Below are 26,253 nucleotides of genomic sequence, written 5' to 3' on the forward strand. Positions count from 1 at the left end.
TTGTAAACAGTAACAAAGGTAATCTGGAGTAAAACACTCTGAAAAGCACTGTCCAAATAAAAGTCATCATAAAGTTGTTCAACACTAACATGAAAACAGTAAGTCTACTCGAAACCTTTGATTACCATGTAGTCATACTTGTTTAAGTCAATGTTTAATAAACCCCTACCTTAAAGAGTGTGCAGGCTTAACAACTGTAAAAAGACAGTGCATATACACTGCACTACTGTTGTTTATATGCAGTCATATTTAAAGAATTCTAGAGGTTGGTGTCTTCTCTTTGACCTCTTTAAAACCAAAAAACACCAAAGCAAAGATGTATGAATTTGATAGTACACTAGCATGTACTAAACCTATTCTTACCAGTGTTGTCTGAAACACAGAGCCTTAGCCTCAATATCATGCAGTCATGAAGTGCATATTTAAGACCCTATTTACAAAATTCATGTAGATGTCAGCTGGAAACATTAAAAAGTCAGCCGGAGATGGGTTTTTTTAACTTTGTCATTTCAGCTGCAATACAGGTGGTCTACAAATGTAAGCCTGCTTTTGTCTACCCCTAACTAAACAGAAGATTAATAAGAATTTTGATGTGTAAATCCATGTAAACTGCAAATTTGCTTTGTGAGTAACTAAGAGAAGGAGGCTCAGCCATCTTTTACTTCTTTATTGTCAAGATCCTTTAAGATTATAGGTTGTCTCTTTCTTCAATCCTTTCCTTTTCTTTCTTTTTTTTCTATCTTCATTCCTTCCCTCGAGACACAATGCAGACACAACCTTCCTCATAAGGCCTTTAATTACTACATGGCTCTGCAGTTTTTAGATACAGTACACGACGCATCAGATTTCATCGTCCTTATCCTTTATTTTACATTGCTATCGAACAACTAAACTGTAATGAAATGCCGTGAAACTTAGTCGAAAGAAAGAATCAATAGCGATCAATGCGGTCCTGTCTACCCATTGCAAAGCAGCAAAATGTCATTGAGCTGTTTTTAGTCCAGCACAGTCCCAGTCAGATAATCACATAGCATTCTGTCTAGGGCGAAATTGACTATAACAGCAAGGTCACTGCATGTGTACAAGGATCCACATGCATGCCAAGACTTATATTAAGTATAACCACCCAGCACAGACAAAAGGACTCCCCCTCCACATCCATTTCTCCCTCTATCACTCCATATTTCTTCAGTCTTTGTCACTTCATTGTTAGCTGAGGTGGCACTCGACCCTCAGCACCGATTGAGTGCAGTGATGATGACGAACTGCCCAGATAACGTCATACGTTCCTGCCTTGTGTTTTCTGCATGAAGAGGATAGACCAGCCAGTGGATCAGCTGTGGTCAATGCATTTCTGTTCTCTAATGTACCAGAATGGCCCATTAAGCTCCAGTGGCTTAATGTTTTGGTTGAAATATAGAAGCATTAATTTAAAAAAAAGGGTCGACAGTACAGTTAGTAATCAGACATGGTTCATGAACACGGAAAAAGAAAGAAGAAAGCGAGAGGAAGTCAGAGGCTTCGCCGTCTGTGGTTTAGTGTCTTTGATCTGAGTGATTAGCTGTGATGACACAGTGGTTTAGTAGATTTTGTATGGTTAAAGCTAAAAGGTCAGTTTAACTTGAATGTACTCACTTACCTCTTGAGATATCTAGCCACACACATAGTTTTGGTTTTGTTCGCCCCGGCTGTGAAATGTTTGTCCCTGAAATTTCAGCTACCATGCCTGTACAGTAAATTCAGCTTGTGGCGCTGGTACAAAACCAAAAACTTGAGGGGGTGTTTAGAGACGGTAATTTACGTACTGACTGGGCAGTTCTTTCCTTCCCTTCTACTATACCCTCACGCAACAAAAAAGCAATGAACACAATGATGATTTTTCCTCAAGTAATTTTACGTAATTGAGTGGCGAGGAAAACAACTGTGCTTCTCTTTCCCAAGGGAATCCAAATGAGCACAATTGGTTGTCTCCTAGTTGACATTCCCACGCTTCAAAGGAAGTTGAATCATTTCTCAGTTTCTCCAGGTCGCTCCACTGGGCAACGTGATTTGCGGTGGGTGACGCCAGGATGATATTTCGAGGTTCAATTTAGTTTGTGTGTGAACGAGGGTAAGGCTGTGTGCTTTTTTTGGGTTACACGGAAAACCAGAGGCAGTCAACTCAGTGCCGCCTATCTGCATTCAAAGGTGGAGTTATCGTTCATTAAATGAAACATGTACGCAAGGTAATTTTCATTACCTTGACCCCTAAAAGTTCACCCAAAGTTTCTAAGCTTTAAAGCTCTGCAGACTTGCATGCTTACATGTTTTTTTTTGCTGTCACGTGGAGTTTTAACATCATGCTTTGTTTACTTCCACCCCGAACATATTTATTCTCACCTTGTCAGAATCAGCACCTTTGCACAGCAGCTGCTAATTCCCATAGTCTCATAAAGATGTCCATTAATCTTTGCCTTCACAGTTATATTTTGGCTCAGTTTTTTAATAACTTTCCTTTCATGGGCTGATGATAGTCGTTGTGTGGTCCTTAGACATCTCATTGTTGCAAGTTGTACGCTAGACAAAGCTTTTTCAGAGACTGCCAAATTACAGCCCTTGCTTTTTTTTCTTTTTTTTTTGCAATGAACACACAAAAAACAATGGTTACAGAAAAACGTTGACACATATACACATACGCACGCATGTGTGTGCACCCAAACAGTGTGTGAAGGAAGAGAAACCTCTCGTTAAACCTATTATCATTCTCTTTTGTGACTCATTGTGCTCCATGTAATGTAGTGTAATCCCTGGTTTTTGAGAATGTGCAGAATGAGGCTGCCATGGCTCCTGTTCAGCCGAGCTGGGAGGACTACAAACACATTAAACATACCCCTGCGGATCACAACAGCACAACACTCCCACTCTACTGGCTCATCCATTTGGACATACATTTAGAGGCAATTGCCTTGGGTCTTACAGCTAGGACATAAATGTAGTAATGTAATGTAGTTTGACATTTTGATAAATACATAAATACACCTATTCATATCTTTGCTGAGAGTTAGATAAGAAAATCAATACCACTCTAATGTAACTAAATTTGAAACTACATCCTGCAGCTGATTAGCTTAGCTTAGCATAAAGACCTAGTACCCTACAGAGGTCATATCTAAACTAAAAACTGCAAGAAGCATGAGGAGGTTTTAGGGCATGTTTGTTGACACTTTAATATGTGAGTCAAACTGATACTGGTATAAAGTATGTATTGTATTGTCATAGCTTCTCTGAACTTCTTAAATCTTGCCCCTGACACCCCATATTATAATAAAATCAGAAATAAAACTAATACCTAAACTAGTAAACACTAAGCTGAAACAAAAAAAGAAAATTGATCTACCGAATGTTTTTCATTCATGTGTCAAATATCTGCTTTAAGCTTCTCAAATTTAGGATTTTGGACTGCTGGTAGTTATTTTAAAACATCACCTTGGACTCTGAGACAATCCGATGTTCATTTTTCAAAAGTTTGTAACATTTTAGAGGTTGAACAATGACTTGGAAGAAATATTAAACAGATTAATTAACAGCAGATAGATTAATCTATTCTGGCAGAGAAACGTTGTCTCCTTTTGTTCAAGGTTGGGGGTGACAGTAGGTGAAATATATCAACTCACCAAAACAGTCTCAGCAGGCTCACAGTCTCAGCTGATCTGGTGAAAAACGAGTTAAACAACGCAGAGCTCAAAGAGTGGTCGTGACCCGTCATGAGAAGCCAAGGTCAAGGTTTGTCTGAGTGTGTTCCAGTGACAGCGTTTCTTTCTCTCTGTGTGATTGTGGCCTGACTGTGGCAGGGTGTGGCTCACATGAGTTTAACCCCACTGGGGATGGTGGTTTTCGGACTTGGCATAACACTTGGCTGACAGAACTGCTACTGTGGTGCAAGGATGCTATAGTCTAAAGACCGCTTTCTGCTTGGTGTGGCGGTTTTAGAAATGTAGGGTTTCAGAAAGAAAGTACACTGTACAGTTCAGCAGCTACGTTCAAAATGTTTACCCAAAAGGTACGCTTTCACCAAAACAGGTCTGAATATAGCTTCAGCAGAGGTCCAATGTAAATGTGTGTAATTTATAGAATATTTTAGGAAGGGGTGTCGAAAGACTTTACCCCTATTTTGGTATATGATATGTTTTGGCAAAGGTTTTCTGACCGAGCATTTGTCGCGTTATTGTAGCTCAAAACCCTTGAGATATACTGTATTAATAAAGTGTTTGTATTTAACAAGTGTTCCTGGGTGTAGACTTGAAGGCTTTTAAAGGTTATAAACTGTGGTGTAAACAATGCCTTCACAGGCCAAGCTGAGGGCCATGTCTCTGAGGAGTGGAACCGGCAGACTTGTTTTACAGCCACAGACTGAGCTGAGCTTTTATCATCCCTGAACGGCTAACACATCGTTAGAGAGAGGGGAGTGAAAGCTAGAAAAAAAAACAAAAAAAAACAACAACAACAAATGGTCTCATAGCATTCATAAATGCAACAGGCTAAAACTAGTATCAGAAATCGTTTAATTGGTCATTTGGGAGTAATTTTAAATTTAAAGTCCTCCAAAGGGATTTCTTCGCTTCGATTCAAAACATTGGCTCTGCTCTATTCATGTCTAAGGTCAGCTATGTTCTAGCCATGTTTTATTTTAATGGATGACAGGCTGCCGATGGCATGAAGAAGGGCCTGTCCATATTTTTGGATTTGTACGTCTTTCATTTACCCGCTGCAATAAAAGTCCCACATGTCATTTCCATACTTTCATCTCTTTCTTGTCAAGTGGCCTGAAGAGTTTTGGTCATCTTGTTAAAAGGTTGTCTCCTCTCCAGCACCCCTCCAAACCATGGGACTCCACTCCTAAATGCACATTAGATTTAAATATTTTATTGGACACTTATTTGTGGTTTCACGGTGGTTTGTTTTGCATGATTCACTTGCTGCACTCGGGGCCACAGCACTGGCACGGTAATCCGAGTCGTAGGCTGCAAAATGTGCATGTTTTTCTTGCTTGAAATAACATAATAGGAAGAAAACATACACGCCTTCAACTTTGGCTTTCGCTTTAGACATTTTCAAACTGAGCAGGTGTTTGTTTTTTCGACCGCTCGGCCAAATCATTTCCTCACATCAACTTGACCAAATAGTTGCCATTCTTTCTGCTGCCCAGTACCACAGGGCTGCATTTAGAGCGAACTGGCTCTTCATTTATGCGAGCGCCTGCTGCCACACTCTATTTACACTACTCAAAGAAAAACCATTCATGTTTCAGAATTGGTTCCACATGTTCCCATTGTTGCCGTCCTGCCTGCCAGTACTGTAGAGCACTAACTTTCAGCGCTGGCGCACGGAAGACTGGCGTGGCCTCTGATGCAGGGTGTAAATATTTATTCATCCTGTCATTTTGTCTTTGTGTCAACTGCTCCGTGTCAGAGCGTGGAATAACAAACGGGATGTGAGTGATGGGGCTGTTCTATTTTGAGGAGGAGGGAGACAGGGGTTAAGGGGATAAGATGCGACTGAGAAAACGGAGGGGGAGGAGGGTGTTCACTGGTTTCATGTTGGCCCTCAGCCCTGGCTCCATTTTCACCCCAATCCCTGTGTGGGTTAGGCTGCACGCGTGTCTGTGTGTGTGATTATGCCTTCGTCTCATCGGCAGCCAATCCCCCTGATTCAGGCAGCTTCTGTACAAGCATGGCCATGATGTGATTACATTATCGCATGCATTTAAAGTGCAGTCGAGGAAGTGAGATAAGGATAGGATTTTTTTTTTTTGTCTGGGTGGGGGGGCGGCACATTTATTAACCGGAGGTTGACCTACTGTTTTTTTTTTTATGCAGGGTTAATGACAAGGTTGGTTTTATGGGAACATAAAACATAAAAACCTCCCTGGGTGCCCCTAAAATGAGCTATTACAACCCATCCAAAAACAAATAAATATCACAAGTGAGATCAGAGTTCAAATCGGTGTGATTAGTCTCGGTGGTGAAGCGAAACCAGCATCCTGCAGTGTTATTTGAAACATCTTTCCAAGTGTGCCACAGTTTGGTTCCAATACAGTAAACCCCCGACTATGATCTGCTAAACCTCCATGAGTTTGACTTTGTGAAGCTTCACAGCCTTGGGAGGGCCGATCCACACCGGTTATGAAGGTTTGGGAATAGTCCTTGGCCTTGTCGCAAAAGGCCATAAATCCTTTGAGTGCTGCTGTGTTCAATTAAAACCTTTTGCCCCTTTTGCTAACAAACACCCTCTCTTTTCTCTTTCTATCTCACACGCTCACACAACCAGGCACACACACTCCATCACCCCGTTAGCGAGCCTCCCCTTGTGAGTCAGAGAGATTTATGGGAAGAAACTGGGTTCGTCAAGCGCCGTCTTCCCCCCGGGGGGTGTCACAGCTACATTTGTATTCCAGGGATCCTCTCGATGGCGTGAAAAACAAGCCCAGTGGAGCCAAAGGATTGGCACATCCAAAACTTTGTGTGTCCCTCCAGAAATAGCAGAGCATCAGCCATTAAGCAAAATGAATTCTTCTGGGGTGAAGTTGGTCGTGATCTCCCAGATATTTATTTCACTGCGGCTAATGAAAATGTATAAGCGCTGCGAAACCAGACGCAGGGCGCTTTTTCCTCTCGCAGTTCCCTTGTACTTGTCACTGGAGACTTGAAAGAGAACAAGGGGGAAACAGCTTCACATACAGTGGCGCTGTCTCGCAGCAGATGATATTGTTTTGTTAGGAGAGCCAGAGTTTGGTCCCACTACGTGAGCTGGAGGAGGCAGATGTTCTTTGGAAGCTCCCGTTTTCTTTGCTCTGTTTGTCCTCGTCTTGAAATCCCACGTTTGTCACAGAAACCTGAACTGCCTGCTTTTGATGCGGTGAAGAAGGGAGAGCGTGCTTTCATTGAAACGCTGTCTGACAGGTGTGCCTGAAGAAGCAGATAATGTGTTTTCGAGGAGGATATTCAAGCTGTCCTCGCCCTCTGTTCCAGCCCTGATGGAAAGCTCCCTGGTAAATTAAAGAAGTCCCTTTGAAATTCTTTTATCTGGGAATAGCTCACAGATGTAGCGATGAATGAAATTACTGTGGCAACCACTGCTAAAAATTCCACCTTGTTAGAGTTCCAACACCTTATTTAAAAATACAAATTACTACCTAGCTGGAGAAAATATCCAATTAGGTAATGATTTTTGGAAAGTGTAATCCAACCTGTGTATAAAGTACTGTAAGTTATTATGACTACAGTGCAAGCATGTGATGAGTGAAGGAGAAAACACATCACCATGACTGATTGACCACCCTTGACTAAACCTATCGGATAACCAGACGGTAGACAGGCCGTCCTCATCGCTCGACAACCATGGGTGGGGGCCTGTGAGTCGATTGGTCAGGGGTTAATGGGTTGGGCGCCATGAGAAAAGACATGTTGTGGATAAGATGTCAGTGTCTGTCTGGGATATCTCTCTTGCTCTCTTTTTATTTGGGCACGTATTCAACATACTACACCCTGGAGGAGACAAGGTCAATATCCATAAAAGGCAAATCTTCAGCCGTATACACTTCTATGAAATCAACAGGGGTGATGGGTTACAGAAATCAAGGGACTGCTCAAGAAATTGAATTTCACTGTTTTGTACACATTCACTTATAAATTGGAGGTCTCAGGTCTGAGAGCACTAATGAAAGAGTACTGTGAACCGTGCAAAATGATTTTTTTGGAATGAGTGACCTTATCAAACAAGGACAGCTCTGAGCATTTTTGTTCTTTATTCCATCTCCCCTTCATTTCCTTCAGTAAGAGGGCTGGTATTTGTATCATGGCTGGGAGGAATGCCTCCTTGTTGAGGACTTTTGATTAGAAAATCTGACTTTTTGTAAAATAACACATTATATTTGACACAAATCAAATGTTCCTCTTGCACTTCTTCATAACACAGAATTATAATTAAATTAAATGTTTTCTTTGAAAGAAAAAACACACAATTGATGGGTCAAAGTCAGGTTTGCCGAAAATTTCCAAGAGGACTTTACAGTCTGTACAAGCAAAAACTGTACCGAGCAGAGATGATTTTGATTCCCACTTGTTCATAAAATGAAAGTTCATCGATGCAGAAACATGTGCAATTTTCATTGGCTTGTTGAGGTTGTTGAAAGTTCACATAAAGTTTCTAAGCCGTAAAGCACTGTACACTTGCATGCCTACATTTTTTGTTCCTGTCATGTGGGAACAGAAAGCACAAAGAGTTTCCCTTCAGCACAAGTTTTATCATTACGCTTTGTGTGCTTCCATCCCAAACTTGTTTATTCTCACCTTGTGTAAGACTGTTGCTGAAATAAAGCATAAAAATTCACAAATACATCTTATTGTACTTTGATACTTGAGCAAAAGTACTTTCCACCACTGTAGGTCTCAGTGTTTCCCCTCACATTACTGTCCATTTGCTCAGGTATGATGTGTTTTTTTCTGGTTTATGATATGGTGTCTTACTGTATATGGCAGGTACATGGACCCCCCACGCAGCTCATTATATGTAATTATTCCTTCCTCTTCGGTCTATTATTGCAGGTTTTACTGTATGTATGGAAACAACTGTTCACACCTGCCAATAATACAGCATCACTGCCCTATAACTAAAATCTTATTTATAGTCTGAAACACACCTACTGCTTTGGTATTTACATTCCAAATGCTACATGACATCACTAAACACGAAGGGAAGTTTGGAGGAAAGATAAAAATCAGAACAAAGGCAGTAGCGGCAGACACTTACTGCTACTATAAATTTGGCCTTTAAGGACCTCGCTCTCTGAGTGTCTTGAGAAAAGTTACTGCAGCCTTTTGAAAGCAGCTAATTCATCAACACAGCTGTCATCTGCACCCATAAACTCTGCGCTCTCATTGGCTAACTGTTGTTGTGTCCTGCGGTGTCTTTGGCAGAGATGGAGCCGTGGATCTTCAGGTTCAAGGCAGAGGGCACGGTGGATTACTCACAGCTGACCTTTGACCCTGGCCAGAACGAACTGATCGTCGGTGCCAGGTAACCCATATCTGAGTTTATTTTTTCTCTTCTCTCTCTTTTCTTTTTGTTGTCTGTCTTTTTATTGTCTTGTCGGTCACTCCCCATTGTTTTCTTTTCAGTGTTTGTTGGTGCGTTGCATGAGTAATGATCAGTTTCTCTATAGATGTCTTCAAAAGCCTGAGAAAAAACGGCTTTGTTGATTGTTTCCAAGTCTACTGTCCTTGTGAAGCCTAGCCGAGAGTGTGTGCATGTGGATGTGTCTGCAGTTCCTCTGTGATTGAGTCACTGAATTTGAAAGGGATTGAACACATTTGGCGATAAACAGTGCGTTTTTTTTTTGCAACGTTCATGCATGCATGTGATCAAATTTAAGCCCGTGTGTGTGTTTGTGTGTGAGGACTGAGTGTAAACATTCACACTGTGTGAGTCTCTGGCTGATGAAGAGCGCTCTGCACTTTTCTTAATGGCTTAGTTGTCAATAGAAAGAAAACACTCACAACAACACGAACGGCAGACAACAGAGGAGCCAGCAGGAAGGAGAGCAGCAAAACAAACGGAAACAAAGTGAGCCCAGGGAATTTACTAATGCACCGCGGGAACATAGATGGAAAAGGCTAATCAGGGAAAGTGTGGATGTAGAAAGAGTAAAGGTCGAAGAAGTTTGTGAATTCCCACTGAAACTGCTGGAAAAATTGTGCTAATGTAATGTAATCTACAACAGAAACGCAATATATATTCGCTGGCAATCTTTTATTTTTAGCTAAAACTAATCCAATTCTATCAACACATGGTATTTGGAGCACTCAAAAAAATCAAATAAGAGATTTAGTTCAATTTTCGGTGCCAACTCGATGGCTGTTGAGTGTCTAACTGTGAAAGGCGATGTGGTTAGATGGATGGCTGCAGGCTGCCTTAGAAGTATGAGTGATAATGGAAGGAAAGGAGGATCGATGCAAATATCAATACAGTAAAACAGGGGGCCGCGGCCACACTGCGACCTGGCTGATAGCCACTCTTCAGGAGATTGATAGATCTCTGCGAAAGGGTTTGTTCATACGCGTGTGTGGTTGTGTGTTTGTTTGTGTGTGTGTGTGTGTGTGTGTGGACACGCTTGAAGGTTTTTACTTCTAAAATGAGACATCTACTTCATGAAAAAAAAACACATTATGGGTTATTGTCAGAGCTATTGCAAAATCTCTGCCTGCAAAACAGTTTTTTTTTAATCAACACAATAAAAATCTTTTCTTGAATGTTTAAGATGATTTTCCTTTGGTGGCATGGGCCGACAATATTCCTGGATCATAATTGGCTTATGGTAGAAAAACTACAAAATATGGATAATGTAGAAATGTCAAGGGGGTAAAAAAAGTCATAATAAATAATGGTTTAAGTCTTAATTGTCAAGTTTCATGTGATCTCATTCTAGTAATGGTGTTTAATGGTTTTAGTAGACAGCCTGAGACGTCGTTAGTCAATATACTAAATATTCCCCTTGGGAGGGCATTCATTAGAACCTAATGTTTCTGGAAAAGTTGGAAATGCCAACGAAACAGTTTTGTTTGTGCTGTGCAAATTTGAAAAGCCTCAGGCGAGGCAGGATAGGCACTTATTAGAGTGAGGTTTCACCGCCAGGCTTTGATTTTCTTTCAATCTTTTTTTTTCTTGCTCCCTTCTTCCTGTAGGCGCAAAACTCCAGGAGACAGGAGCGCACTGTAAAACAGTTTAGCATTGCTTTGTCTACTTTCTGTCTCCCAATTATGGGTCGGCATAACCTTGGGGTCCATCATTTGCTGCAGGTGTTGAATCCAACCATCCACTGAATTCGGTCCCTGTGAGCACCCAAGACTGAACTCCTTATGCCACCAATGAAAGGGTTTGTTTTAACTTCCAAGTGGGGAAGCTTTAGATGCAGCAGCTCCACTGATTTTACACATCAAAGTTGTCTGAATTATTTTTGTGACTCCAGGTATAGCTGTGCAAAAATCGGATAAATTGCCTCAAGTGACATCACTGGAGGCAGGGTTGGTTGAAAATCTGGAGGTGTGGAGTTTGAAAGAAGTGACCTCTGTAGATTTTATTAGCTAACATAAAAAACACACATTTTTAACTGCTGGAGGTCAGTTGTATTGTGGGAATATAGGTGACAGGTTGAGACTGTATATTGTGAGTTTGACTGAAGTGTATCCTAAATTGCTTGAGTACTCTTAAGTGTGTCGACATCCTGTGAACCATCACCCTCAACTTGTAAGTCTTTTTGAGGTGGGAATGTCTTTGTTCTGGTGGCGCTATGTATTGAGAGTGGATGAAAGACCAAGAAAGAAAACAAAGATAAAAAGTGTACAGAGCATTGGCCTTTGAGCAGAGATGCTATAATATCCATGACTTTTTTTTTTCTTGGTTTAGTTAAAGAAAACATCTCCATCACCTCACATACTTCCTTCTTCTTCTTCTTTTTTTCAGAAATCACCTCTTCAGGCTCAATCTGGAAGACCTGACGCTGATCCAGGTGAGTGCTAATTCTCTCTCTCTTTCTTATTCTCCCTCGGACTGACTCAACATTTTTTCCTCACATTATCTCCTCACCCTGTCTGCTCATACGACTCTTACAGCCACGCTGGCACTAGCATCCCGAGCACTGCCTACCTCCAACAAACAGCGTGCTGTAGTCGTAGCATGCTGCCAGCTCCCACAACTTAAAGCCGTTACAGTAAAACGGTTTAACATTTTAGATGTCACAACAACTTCCCATCTGGTGGAGTGACAGTGGGTTTGGTCGGCCTTGCTGTGGGTTGATACACAGAGGGAGGTAAAGAGTGTTTAAATCCAGTTTGAAACTGGAACATAACATATGCTGTGCACCTGTACTTCTTCGCTTTTTCTAGGGTATTAAAACCTTGTGCAATTTCTCTAATATAATTTCAAAATTTTTATTAAACTCTGCTGTTTTCCTCAAGATAGCAAGGTCAAAATATTCAGAGGAGAGAACCATGGTCTGAAATACTAAACAGAAATTAAAGAATAGTAACTTTGGTGCAGGAGTTTCTGCTTAAGATAACAGATTTACACAAAACATGCATAAATAAATATGAATATATGACATATGGTCAAGGTTGCAATTACATTTTTCTGTCTGTCATTCTAATTTCTCTCTGCATCTTCTCACTTTCCTTCTTTTTTCACATAAACTCAGATATGCTCCTGTGGAGTTAAACATTTTGTGACCCACTGAGTTACTATACAAACACTGACACATCGACGGGTTTATTTCTAAGTGGTAGCAGCAAGGCTTCTTTGATGATTGGACAACTCCTGGTGTTTGCCATTTACACCCCAGAAAACCAGGGGAGAGGATGAGGACGAAGAGAAAGAGAAAGAGAAACAGTGGAGGGAGAATGGGCTGGGTGCAACAAAAGGGAAACCGGAGGGAGCGGGGTTGATATAAATCCGTCTGGTTAGGCAAAATGAGAAATACGGTCAGATGAAATAAGACTAAACTTGTTGGATGGGAAGTGGTGGAGCGCGGCACATGAAAAGGAACCAGTGAGCAGTGAGACAGACAGAGGAAACAAAGAAGAGAACCCCCCCACGGAGAGAGACGAGGATTCATGCAGCGCTCGCCTTTTGTGGCCGCTCACTGGGACACAGATGCTTTTTAAAAGATGCTCTGTGTCATCCGTGCGCCCAGTCATACCTCCTTCTTTATTTCATCCCGCGCTCGGCTGGCGCTGCAGAATCGGCGAGGAGATTCCACCGACCCAATCAACCACTCTTCTCCAAGACATCTTCTCTTAAGAGAATAGGACCTGGTAATCCCTGCCAAGGCCTGGAGCCAATTTATGCTGACCTATGCACTAGTCCCTGCTTTGCATTTGACTGGACCAGGGATATAGAGTCAAGGGGAAGGCCAAGTTCAACTGCTGAAGTGCTATTCTTCCTTTCACCTCTCTCTGAAATCGTTTTCTTCCCCTCTTCCTTTTTCATCCTGGCATAAAACCGGAGATTCATTACACAGAGATTTGGTTGCCTCTGTGGCTGGGTTTACATATGTTTGTCATTGTTATTGTTGTTGGATATGAAAGACTTGAATAGATTTCCCCCTTGGCACCATTGTTCCACTCACTTTACATGCATTCCTGATTGATCAAATAGATTAACAAGGGAACGTTGTACCGAAAGTGCAGGAGCGAACAAAGAAAGTTGGAGCGCAAGCAGTCCTTAGTAATTTAACGCGCTTTATTTCGGTTTCGCCGAAGACTTGCCGAGGTTTTCTTTCTTTCCTGTGGAAGGAAAACAAGCTAAAAGCTACACCTACGCCTGTCTTTGTGATTTCACCCCATCCCCATGTATCAGCCCTGTCAGATAACGCCCAGTGGCAGTGATTTGTTCTTGCATGGCTGGCAGCACTAAGAGGGCTGTGTATGGTTTGACAGAGCACAAGGCTTAGAGTCGGCGTAATACAAATAGCCTATAATACTCTAAAGAGGTGGATATAATTACCATATGATCGATGACAGGCTGATCTCATCTTGTATGTACGTCCATGAAACATTTATGAAAACAGCCACCAAGGTCTGTTGCTGCATGAAGGCAAAATGAATCCCACCCACTTCTCCTGCCCTTGGTTCCAGGATGATTTGAGTTGTTTTCACAACATTCTGCAAGGCAGAAAATGAACTTGGTAGTTTTATTATTGCATTATGGAAGGTTTAGCGACATTGGTGTGGTAGCTAAACACTGCTGGTCTAACCCGCTCTACTGCACATATCGAGTTGAAGACTTGGAGATCGATAGAGCCTGAGCCCAGCAACCGTAATCTCCTCAGTAAATGTCCTCCTTGCTTGGAGGTAATAAAAAACAGAAAAGAGCCAAGAACATCGGAAGTTGGAGAGAGAGAGAGAGAGAGAGAGAGAGAGAGAGAGAGAGGACCTCGCTTTCATTGCCTGTGTGTCTTTTCTGGCCACCCCTCCCACTTGGTCTTCAGTCAGTCCCTCAAAGGCTTCAGTCACTTATGAGAGCTATAAAAGTTTGTTTATATGACAAGGAATCACAAAAATAATTAAATTTACTTTCACATTACATGAACTATGGTATGTACTAGTATGTACTCACAGTGAAAGCAACCAGGGACTGAAGTGGGAAGAGTCACCTTCCATATGGTCTTGATTGGCGTTAATATCTGGTACTTAAAGCTTTTTTTTCTGCAGTGTCTCAACAGCCTGAAGAGGCCTCTCTCTCGCTGTCAACCTCTACCCTCCTCCTCACTGATCTGGAAAACACTGTCAAGTACAAAAGGTTGATACTCTTCTTGCTCCACTTTCAAACTTGTGCAGCTGAAGTGAACAAAAAGAAGACAAGGACTTAACTCTGCAGCATGCACAACTAACGAGACATTTAGAGCCACTGCGGCCAAAGAATAAGCTATAAAAACATCAGCAATATAGGAATATATTCTCCCTCTATCTACAGTTTAATTCTACTTTATATTTCACATCTGTTCAGTGTCGGCCCTCTACGCCCTCTGTCCCTCATTCAGCTCCCTGCCCTCAGCTGCCAACCTTGGGCAGTCGAATCAACGCTGGCATCACCATTATCCACCTTCCATAGTCTACTGCAGAGAGGGGACAAACACTGATGAATTGGCCCTTCTGCATTAGCATTGTGTTCAATTTGCCATTGTGCTGATGAATGACCAAATTGGCTCGATGTACCACTCAGCCTTGTTTGTCCGTCTGCCCGTGAGCTTCCCAAATAATGTCCTTTGACATCGCTGAATGCACTAATACAGTGATCCTCCGCTCTCCTCCCCCCTCCGTGATCTAATAACAGGCTGCACACTTTCTGCTGGTCCTGAAAGCCCAAAGTGTCTAATTTGCATGCACAATAAAAAGCTTGTTTAACTCATAACAACCAAAGTAAAGGTGCTAATGTAAGAAGGGATAAATAAATAAAGAAAAAAGAAATGAACATCAAATTGACATCGATAAAGAAATAAAGAATGAATTTTTTAGAACCCAATATTATCTTGTTTTTCCATGCGCAATCGAAACAGGATGCAGACACTGAGGCTGAGTTTCAACAGAAACACTGTGGCACAGCGTTAGTCAATACGCACTGGGATGAAGAGGATCGCTGGCATTGTTCACCATTCAATACAGCTCCAGAGGAGGAGGAAAATAGTAGATATTCACTCCAGAGTCTCTCTCTCTCCTCCTGCACTGGCGCATGAAAACACTATCCATAACAGCCCCCCTTGCCAATAGAGAGTGGATGGTGCTGAGATGTATATTGTGCTTCCATTTTTCTTCACGTCCCCTCGTATTGTTGTGTCGTTAAGAAGGAAGGGGAATCCAAAGAAAACAAAAGGCTCTCTCCAGTCGCACATGTTGTATTTTATGGGCCTGTCTCTTGCAATTACACTTTGTCAGGCAGACAATTAGCCCTGCTAATCAGTGGCTAACAGAAACCGTCCTCCATAGCTGTGGAAGCATTGCTAATTCAATTACTAGAACCTGCTAACTCGGCCATTTAAATGCATAGAATAAAAATCATCAGTGGGATTGGAGATGCAGATAACGGCACGTTGAACAATATTATGGTGTCTGATGTTTAAGCAAGACTTTTGTGAGCAGAAAGGGTCATAGCAAGGGATCACTACAACACTGACTTGTCTATTTATGGTGCTACGATACGTGTAGTGAATCAGACCCGCACCCTCGCTCAGACATTACATCAAGACCAATTTCACGTTTAAATCTTTCAGCAGCTTACATCAGCAGACATCAGTCTGAATAGTAAATATTGAGCCAGCACATCAAAAGGTAATATCAGCTATTCATAAGACCGATTAGATTTCCCTGACAGGGTTTGTCCAGCTCTCAGTCTCAGCCCACCGTCCCCTTGTAATGAGACACACACAGCCAGTCATTTCATAAAGCGAGACAGCTGTCAGCAGTGAGTGTGTTCTCTGGACCCTCTTTATGCAAAATATATTCAATATCATGTCTGGAAACAGTGCTGTTTTGGAATTCAGCTCCTCGCTCCCTCCTCTGTCTCACTGGCTACTTCACCCTGCCCACACTGTTTCTCTCATTCTGGCCGAGTCCAAAGTTGGACTGTTTTTTCTTTGTTGTTTTTTTTCCTGTCTGTTTGTCCCTTATTTTCCTTTCTCTGTCCTTTCTTCTGTCTCTCTCTTTCTCTCTGTCTGCCCACTCTCTCCATTGGTATCTCTCATGCACCCACCTCGTGGTGACAATAGCCCCTCAGTGCGAAGGCTGATTAGACTGTGAGCACAATGGTTCATCTCTGAGGATTGCACCCATTACAGGGGACAGCAGAGAGGGTGGACGCAGGGAACATAACATATCTTAGAGGTGTTTTGTTTTGTTTTTTTCTTCAGCTTCCCTGAAGCAACAAATGACTGCCACCAACCATTCCAAATTCCCTCTGCCGCTCTCTAAATCTTAATCACACTTTATCTAGCTTAAGGGATTATTCTGGTTGGTTATATGGTTGGTCTTGTTTTTTGGTTTTGGCTAGTATACTGTATCTTTTAGTAATAAAAAGACTCTACTTACCAAGCTGCGGTCTGTGAGGAGTATTGCAATATTGTCAGACGTGGCAAAAAAAAAGGAGCAATCAGACAATCGTCTGTTTGTTCTATGCAAGAAAACTGGACACAGTTTTCCAGAGTGGAGGCCACTTTACATCCTATGAAAGTTACTCAATGAAGCCAAACAAGACACACAATGTGAGATTATCCATTTTTTGGCCCATAAAGCATGAGCACTGGAGTCCTTTTCTGGCCAAGTTGGTTGAGAGCATGTGCGTTACAGACCTTCTCAAGCTCAGCCAGTTGGCTCAAAAAAAATGACAAATATGCCCGAATTTACAGATTTTTACAATTCTATTGCATTTAGTTCTTCCAATACAAGGAATCTTTTAGGGAAATTCATCATCACCCTCAATACAGAGTGTTGCAACCACACTAATATTGCCTTACAGACATTGACAGTGTATTTTGTGGGCAGAGCACAGAAATGGCTTAAATTTTGGTCCCATTTAGAATAGACGATAAAACAAGGTATGCTTTGGGGCGCGCCTACCTTGACCAGACTGACAAGTTCTTTTTAGTGAGTCCGTCCAGCTTAACGCACCAGGCTCACGAAACTCAGATCTCAGAACTGTAAAACTGAGAAGTGTTAATCAAATATGAATCAAGATTCTGATATTATGTTGCCAGTTTCTCACCTCAGGTCAAAACCAAGTGCAGCCCAACTCATAGTATGTCGCCCACCAGCTCAACACTCTCCAAATATCGTCACTTAGGACTCTGAAAAAAAACAAGATGCCAAACTCAAGGCTTCAAATGGGTGACTTCAAAAGCAAGTAGTGGTAGTGTGGCCGAGTGGTCTAAGGTGTTGGATTTAGGCACCAGTCTCTATGGAGGCATGGGTTTGAATCCCTCTGCTGCATTATTCTATTCTGTCTATAGACCCAGAATGGACCAAAGTATAAAGGGTCGACTGGTAGCTGGAGAGGTGCAAGTTCACTGCCCTGGCACTGCCAAGGTGCCCTTTAGCAAGTTACCAAACCCCTAACTGATCCAAGTGGCTGCCCATCTCTCCATATTTGTGGTGGTGGTTGTATTTTGGGTAAGAAGCATGTAAAAACTTGAGTTCCTCCTCAAGGGATCAATAAAGTATCTATTCTATCCACTATTATATCTATTTATAACCTGTCGGATCATCTGACCTTTCAATTCAGACATTGCTGAAGATCTTTCTCAATATTTTGGTGAGAGCGATGCTATCATACCCAATGAAAATAATGACCAAAACTATGAAAATAAATAGTTGCAATAAACCATAATTATCCCCTAACAGCTGTATATCTCTTCCTTTTCCACAAAATCTAATGGATGTTTTCCTCCAAAGATGATTATAGTGTCATGATGAATTTCTTTTCTTTCTTCTGGGCCAATTCACCACAATGCTCAGCTCACTAAATTTAATCCGGGTCCTCTCTTTTTTCTTTAATCTTCTTTGTTTCTCCTCTAAGTCTCCATTTCAGTCCCTTCCAGGTGACAAAGACACAGAAAGAAATGTCCTTTTGATAAAACCAAGGGCATTTATTTAACGACAGCACAATCCAAACATGTTTCTGTTCAAGGCAGATTCATCTTATCAGCACAATGGCTGAACAATAGCATGTTAATGAGCTTTTAATGTTTCTTAATGATACTGGCGCTTGCCTTTTCATGCCTGTGATTCTGTTCTTTACTCTGGACCATTTGAGGCAAGGGAGTCAGATAAGTTGGCTTTAATGGTCAATGATGCCAGCACATCCCCACTTACAGGCTTATGGACATCAGGTCCTTTGATAGTCATAGATTTTATGTTTTAAAGATGTAATGGGAATATATAGCATTCTGAAAATCTGCTTTGAACTATTCCAGATGATGATAAATCACATAATCGCCCCGTAATGATAAAAGCAACCACTTTGCTCCCTATAATGCAATCTCAGATTGTAATTTTGCATCGTATTATGATTGATTTTTACACTGAACATGAGTGAGTAAGGTTTCGGGCCATTAACAGGTTTCCCCCCTCCCTCCCTCGTGATTAGTGAAAGCACTTTTCAGCGCCCATATTCAACTCTTCTGGGACGCACTGTGGTGCTGTGTGTGCAGGCTGTGCTGCTTGTGCTGATGTGTGTGGTTTGTGTCTGTGGTGGCTTCATGGCCCCAGAATAGCCTGCTTCGGCCTGGAATGTGAACGGACACACACACACACACACACTGAGAAGAGAAAGAGAGAAGCAGCCAGCTTCCATTAATACTCCATATCTTATCCTCCCTGAACAGTACCACACACTCTGAAGTCTCTCTCCTCCCTTTAAGCTCCCTCCTGTTACTGCCTGTGTGTACATATGGGGTGTTTCTACACCTCCCAAAGGCCAGTGAGGCAGAAAGCAAAGGCCTTGTCATAAAACACACAGAGGAAACTCCCAGAGCCTCCTCAAAGAGGAAATGAAAGAAGTCCTCCTAAGTGCTGAGGGGGGCTCAGTTTTCCTTGTTCCCTCTTGTCCTGGCATAAAACAGTCCTGATATCAAGGTGAAATCTAATATTCTCTTTCAGTTAGCGATATTTACTGTATTCCCAAAGAGAGTGGAGTCCTGCACCTCTGGCCAATTGCAAAAGATATTGCTACAAGAAAGTTGTATCTCGAGTGGCTGAGAAAGAAGTTGAATAGTTTTACTTTTGGAGACTTTTTCGTGACTCGGTGTTCGGCATTATTATTGCACCAGTCGGTTTCTCTGTTAAGTATTCCTCTCTTTGCCAATCATACAGAGCTGGTGGCGGTGACGGCTAATTCTGCCTGTCACAAGCGTGAGTGTCTTACTGGCCCGCTGCTGTCCCAAGGCCAACACTCATTTCATGAATAGAGAACTTACATCAATGAGAAAGCCCCCCCAGAGGTCACGCAGAAATTAAACGGTAGAAATTGGAGCACGGCGGTGTCTTCACCCTCGGAGGGGACGAGTCGAGGTTTTATCTTTTTATTCCCCTCCCTCCTGTAGTAAAATGTAAAAGGCTTCCCTCTGTTTCTCCCTCACATGTAAATCACGTTGACATCCTACTCTGGGGACTCTCGTGTTATGTCTTAAGATCCCTCTTTTTCCCTCACACATAAATCAAATTGGCATTCAGCCCTGTGTGCACATGCCTCTCGTCTCAGCTTGGTATGCACCTTAATTGGATTCTATGTCTGTATTTAACATGGCTTATAAACTTGTGGGTACTGTAAGTGTGTACATGTGAGTGTGTGTATGTGGGATGGGAGTACAGTGACGATGTAATGTCAAATTCGTTTATTATTCATCTCTGTTTTAATCCAATCCTCCCACACATGTCAAAGAATAGTCAGCACCCAGAAATCAGTTTGTGAGCCAGTGTATGTAACTCATCGCAGTTATCTTTCACATTTGTTTTCAAGTCTTCAGTGCCATTTTTTATTGGGGGCTATCTACAGACATCAAGTCACCAGACATCAAAATGATTTCAGAAAGGTAGATTTTTTTTCCACAGTTGAGAGCCAGGCCAAAGTGTGTTTGGGCTCCCTGAGTGGTCTTCAAAGTGGTTCATAGTGACATGGCGCCAAATGTCTCTGATGTTTTCTTCTTCTCGATGGTTTACCGGGAGCCTCAATGCTGCTTCTCTCTCTCTCTCTCTCTCTGCAGGAGGCTGAGTGGCACTGCGATGAGTTCACCAAGGGAGCCTGCTTCAGCCGTGGAAAATCTGAGGTGAGTTAAAGTGATGCCTGAGTTTTTGAAATGTCACACTGTTATATTGCTTTATCAGACTCTTGTCTCTATTTTGAGAAAAACAACACAGTGTCAGTGTCATAGTTTCAGTATTGGCAAAAAAAAACTAAAAAAACATCTTGTCCTCTGTAAAGGGTTTAGGCTTATTTCATGAAATGGGTTCATGGTTGTAATTTAGCAGCTAATTGGTTTTAATAAAGTCAATTAATGGGGTGTTCCAGCAATTTAGTATTCCATTAAATTTGATGTGAGAGACAAAAGCCCTACATACTACACTTCCCATAATGCAGCTGAAAAACATATCTTTGTTAGACCCTCTATGTCTGTTAAATGCCAACTTATTTCAAACTTCACGCCCTTTTTATAATGCAAGAGTTCACAGCCACATTAGCGGCTCTATAAGGCTGAACGCTAATGTTGGTACACTAAGTTGTTGATGTTTAGCAGGTATAATGTTCATAACTAATATTTGCTAATTAGCACTAGACACAAACAACAGCTGAGGATGATGGGACCTTCATTAGTTTTGCTTAAATTTGGTCATACACCAATAAAATATGAGGCAAATTACAATTTTCGCACAGGATCAGATCACAGGATTGACCACCGACCAGCAGTCCATGTCCTATGTTGCTAACTTGGCTAAAGGTTGAATGTCCGTGCACAGCTAGATAGATAATCTATCTATTTTTTTTTCTTAGACGTTACAAAGCTCCCTCCAGAACTTTGGAAGACAATTAATAAAGTGGTATTGATGTATGAAAACACTAAGAAGAAAGCAAATATTTGTCACCACCGCTTCTCGAAATTACAAAGCTACAAGCTTTGAAAACAGCTGATGATTGTTCACAACATTTCCCTGTGGGTTTGGTTATCTACAAAAATAACACATGAATGAATGTTGTTTACCAGTAAATGAAGGCCCCAGATGTTTGACTTTCCCACCAGTGCATCAAACATAATGGTTAGAGAAAATTACATTTTTCTAAAGAACACATCGCATCAATCAAACAGCTCAACTAAAATTTAAAGATGAAAAAAAAAAGTTATGATGAAACACATTGAAGCCTGAAAGCAACACAGAATTCTTTATTAAGCTCAAACAGGCTCACTGGGAATCCCTGTACCCTACGTGGGATTGTCTTTAAGGATCCAAATCAACTTGTTGTGAAGTCAAAAGCTCCTCCAACCGCAGCTCAACTCTCATTGGACCGTGTATAAGCAGAGTTCCTATTGTTTTTCTTAGGCTCTTTTTATGCAGAAGTGTATGTTTTTGTATGTGGTTAGCTTCCATACTCTTGTGTACCAAACAGCTGGTTAAGAGGCTGAACTTGACTTGTAGGTGAACTGCCCAGCCCTGGTCCCTGTGTGTATGTGTGCACTGCTGTGTGTGTATTTATCCTCCTGTGAAAGGTGGTTAGGGGCCCATAATAGGTTGGCCAGCACAAGATAACTGTTGTGAATTACAGACTTAAGCTACCTCAGTCCTTGAGAGTTGAATTTGCTCACTGTTATTGTCTAAGGACCAGCTCTTGTGTTGTACGCTAAGAATAGCATTAAAAGACTTCATTCTCCCGCTGTTGACAGGGCTTTCGATGGTTTATTACCTAGCCCCGCGAGCAGCAATATACCATCACTTAAGCTATTACACAGATACCATGCCTGTGCTTCGAATGAATTTACAAGTGATTGTATTTTTTTTTCTTTTTTATGCACGTGTCCGCTCTTCTCTTGTGTATTTGATTTATTTCAACCGGGAGAAGAAAGGAGAGTTAAATTGACTTGACAGGACTTGATTGCTGCCTGTGTTTTGTTTTATAATGCGAGAGCCAAGCATAACAGCTTCTGTATTACAGTACGGACGTGGAACATTTGTCAGGAAGTTTTCATAAACAAGTCAAGACTGTGAGGCTGGGTAAATATTAAATATGCCGTTATTTACCGTCGAAACAAACTGCAGAGAAGAATTGAATTATGCAGCGCCCACGCATCCCATCCCAGCTCCTACACCCATGCGCACACATATACACGAGCGTGCAGAACATAACGAGCTGTACAAACAGCACAGATATATAGACATATATAACAAGTGTTACTATACACACACACACACACACATGCACACATGCTTAGGCTGTGCTTAGCACCAGGAAACGAGTTGTTTTATGAGTCAACCTCCATCTTGATAGAGGGAAATAAAAGTCCTTCCCCTCCTTCCTCCATCTCTCCTACAGTGCCCTCCAGTCCTAAATCAGACCCTTGAGAGGGGGGAGGAAGGGGAGAGAAGGTCGCCCTGGGCACCACGAGTGGCTCAGACAATAGCAGATTTACAAGGTTTTAAATTTCTACGAGGGGCCCTCACCGACCGAGCCGTGGCCTCTTTCAGATGTAGTAGACCCTATGAGTTTATTACCTTTTCTTAGGACAAAAACAAATGCCACTCTCTGACACGTATACTCACTACCGCCGTTGTTACACTTGCTATGAGTTTTGTTGATAGAAATCCCCGGCAAAGCTGCATGAAAGCCCGACGGCAATGTTGCAAGTTCACAGCGTTCAGTGGCAATCAATCATTCACTCAATAAATCACTCCGTCCGTCCCACTTTATTTGTCGTGCGCTTTTGACCAAGTGCTGAGTGGTTTGCTAGAAACCCAGGCCAAAACCTCAGAGGAGGAGCAAGCCAAGAAAAGAGTGGTGAGCGTGTACTCCACCATAATTTAGAGAAAAGTGGCTTGGATTGATTAATGTAGCGAGAAACATACTCGAATGAAGCATATCAGAGGCTACACTTTCATTTCACTTTTTGACGAGTCAACAAAGCCAAGGCAATTTTCTAAACTAATCCTGAGTGGTCCTCTCCCACGCCCGCTGCATTTATCTGTTCCCCACCTCATTCAGATCCCTCTCCAAATCTGGTCCCTGTTGAATTAAGATGTGACATGGCTAAGCCGTATGGGCATTAGCCTTGATTTGACTCTGTCAAGCTTGGCCACGTTTTAGAGTAGCCTTCCCGCGGATGCAGGTGTTTGTCTCATTTATTGGCATAAAGTGTAATTTTGTCCCTCTGCCTAATGCCGCTGCTTGTCGATGGATAGATAATGGCACTGCTGCTAACTGCTAACTTTGATATGTGTGTTTGCTGGTGTGTTTCCACAGGAGGAGTGCCAGAACTACATCAGGGTGCTGCTGGTGAACGGGAACAGGCTGTTTACCTGTGGAACCAACGCCTTCACCCCCATCTGCACCAACCGGACGGTAAGTTTCTCTTTTAAACCTTGTTTTTCTGCGTGATTATAGCATGCTACTTTTTTTTGTTTACATAAATGCCAATTACTTTTAATTCAATTAAGGTTTCTGTTTCTATTTTAATTATCATAGAAATTTGATTGTCTAGTCCATGCAATCGATTTTTAATATTTAATATATTAGTGTTTGCGGTGACACTACAAACCAAAGCCCAACATATTTGCCTATCATTCTTAAATAAACCACACAGCTGTGGGTTTAACGATTCTGTTTTCATTCTTGGTTATAAAGTATATATTTCAGTTGTAATTTATATTTCAAAAAACTGCATTATGGTGTATCTACGTCTATGTTGTCTTTCCTCCTCATTAGCATATTAAGATTTCCCCACAGACATGCCCTACATACTGAACAGGGTTGGTGTGAGTCTTTCTCTGAACAGTAGACGCACATAAAAGAAGATGTAAAAGAAGATGTAACACATTACAAATGAAAAGACTAATTCATGAGAAATAAAATGCAGCTTTTCTCTGTTCAACACACTCACAGGGTTTGGGATCCAGCCCCATTTGGTGCAGTAAAACCTAGTAGCTAATGTTGACTAATGTTAACATCACTGAGTGACTTGAATACTTGTATCTACTCATCATTATCCTCATATTTGTTGTAAGCTGGCCACAATGGTTCCACTCACTTTAGAGAATTAGAGGGACAATGCAGAGATAATGAAGTGTAAAAAGGATTTTGGCACTGACTACATTTAAATCACAATGATAAGTTTTGTCACAACCAAATAGAAGCGTCAGAATGAAGCTTTCCTGTATTTTTCTTATAAATGCGTACTGAACTTCTTTCAGGTTTCTTTTAGATTAGGTCATAACAACATCTATTCAAGCAGCGCAGGACGGAAGGTGACAGCAACCATAGTCTCTTTCTTTTTTCGTAATATGTTAAATTCATTTTTCCGGTGCTTATTAAAAGTCTATCAAAGAACACCTATTACCTTTTATCATTCATTCGTTATCATTCAGTAACATTGATATTTCGAGCTAGGGAAGTCTGATAACATTGCAAATACAAAAATTGAAGTGTTGATTGAATTGACAGTGTCACAAGAAAAGGCCAAGGTTGATCAACAGATTTATTCAAGTCGTGATGTTGTTATCGCAGGGTTTACTGTATGAACTCTTAAAGCTGTTCTCGCCTCCTTTGTTGTGCAGTCAGGGATGTAGACTAATTATAAGATGAATTTTATTAAGCCTGCTCACTTAAGAAGTTGTATTACCTCAAACTTATTAAACGTCATAATCAAAATATTGCCTTAAACTCATTATACCTGATATCTCAGTGTTGGCCTACAAGTTAACATATCCTCGCCTCATCTTTGCTACTTTGCCCTTCTTCATGAGTCTTTGCAATTATGTCACCTCTATTCTTTGTATTAAATAATTTTGTCTTTTCGTCTTCTACATTTAATTCTAGCACGCTGCAGCAAGTGCAAATTCCTCTTAGCTTTTAATCTCATGCTTTAAAGCCATGTTAAGTCAGACTTTTAAGTTTGAGTTGTGATTGCATGTCAGCGGACTCTTGGAACAAGTCTTTTTCTGTGTACTAACCACTGGTTTGCAACTTTCCACCACCCTTTCAGTTTAATATAAAAGGGTACAGTGCTAATAACCATGTTTCTCTGTAAATGAAGTGTCAGCTAAGAAAGTTTCTATCCATTGTTGTGGGACACGTCCCCTCTAAAGTCAAGTATAGAAATAAAATGTCATTGTGCTTACCTTAGAACATACCCCAAATATGTGCGTCCACTTTGTGGGATTTCAGAGGAGGAGGCACAAGTTTACTATTATGATGACATTTGTTTTTGTCCAAAAGCACTGCATCCAAAGGTCACAGGCTCATAATGACTGTTTACCGCTGTGAAAATACATATAGTTGAAATGTCATGGCATTATTATAGCAGTATTTCATCAGGCGCTGTCATATTTACCCACTGAACGTCCGTAAATGTGAAACACTGGTTGGTCACAACAACAGCTATGGAATCACGCTCCGACAGATTTACTGTCAGCTGTGATGGATGAACAGACGAGGGAGCAGAATACTTTATTAGTTTAATAAGTGCTCGGAGGTTATAGATTAAACAGCTGTTAATTTCTCTGACTTTTAGCCGCGCTGCCCCTGACGACGGTGACAATGATGGTGATAATGAGAGTGTTAAAGGCGATGAGAGAATTTTTTTTGGTGGGACTTTATGTGTGATAAGTCATTAACAAGAATAGAAGCCAGGGAAATGTCATAACAGAGTACTGAATTTATATATTTGGACTTAAGGATTTAGTATTTTGTATTCAAATACCAAATTAAAAGTCTCCAAACAGAAGTGCTAAATGCTAAATGAATGCCTTTAAGTCTTTGTTGTTTGTATATACTTGCTTGTATACTTGGTTTTATAGGATAAAATCGAATCTAATAATATTTCTGTTGTGCAGAATGATAATAAAGGTGGTTATTATGAAAAAAAAAAGTCTAGTATGATAGATCACGTACAACACCAGAATTCATTGTCACAACTCTTTCATTCTGTGTGCACTCATGTCACAGATGGCTGCGAGGATGTGTCATGTTTATATAAAG

General features: G+C 41.3%; 1 protein-coding gene across 2 annotated transcripts in view; it reads left to right on the forward strand.

Annotated features, from left to right (window-relative positions):
* The window catches only part of sema5a (sema domain, seven thrombospondin repeats (type 1 and type 1-like), transmembrane domain (TM) and short cytoplasmic domain, (semaphorin) 5A), a 117,188-nt gene that overhangs the window by 32,034 nt on the left and 58,901 nt on the right, over nt 1-26,253 (forward strand). For both annotated transcript variants that reach the window (XR_003461587.1, XM_027274323.1), the window contains exons 3-6: nt 8,955-9,054; nt 11,497-11,542; nt 20,279-20,341; nt 23,521-23,619. Coding sequence is in view for 1 of the 2 variants with exons in the window: in XM_027274323.1 (XP_027130124.1) it covers nt 8,955-9,054; nt 11,497-11,542; nt 20,279-20,341; nt 23,521-23,619 (308 nt within the window). In the remaining variant the exon portion in view is untranslated. The remainder of the gene's footprint in view (nt 1-8,954; nt 9,055-11,496; nt 11,543-20,278; nt 20,342-23,520; nt 23,620-26,253) is intronic.

This window comes from Larimichthys crocea, chromosome XXIII (assembly GCF_000972845.2).
Source record: "Larimichthys crocea isolate SSNF chromosome XXIII, L_crocea_2.0, whole genome shotgun sequence".
In the NCBI taxonomy this organism is placed as follows: domain Eukaryota; kingdom Metazoa; phylum Chordata; class Actinopteri; family Sciaenidae; genus Larimichthys; species Larimichthys crocea.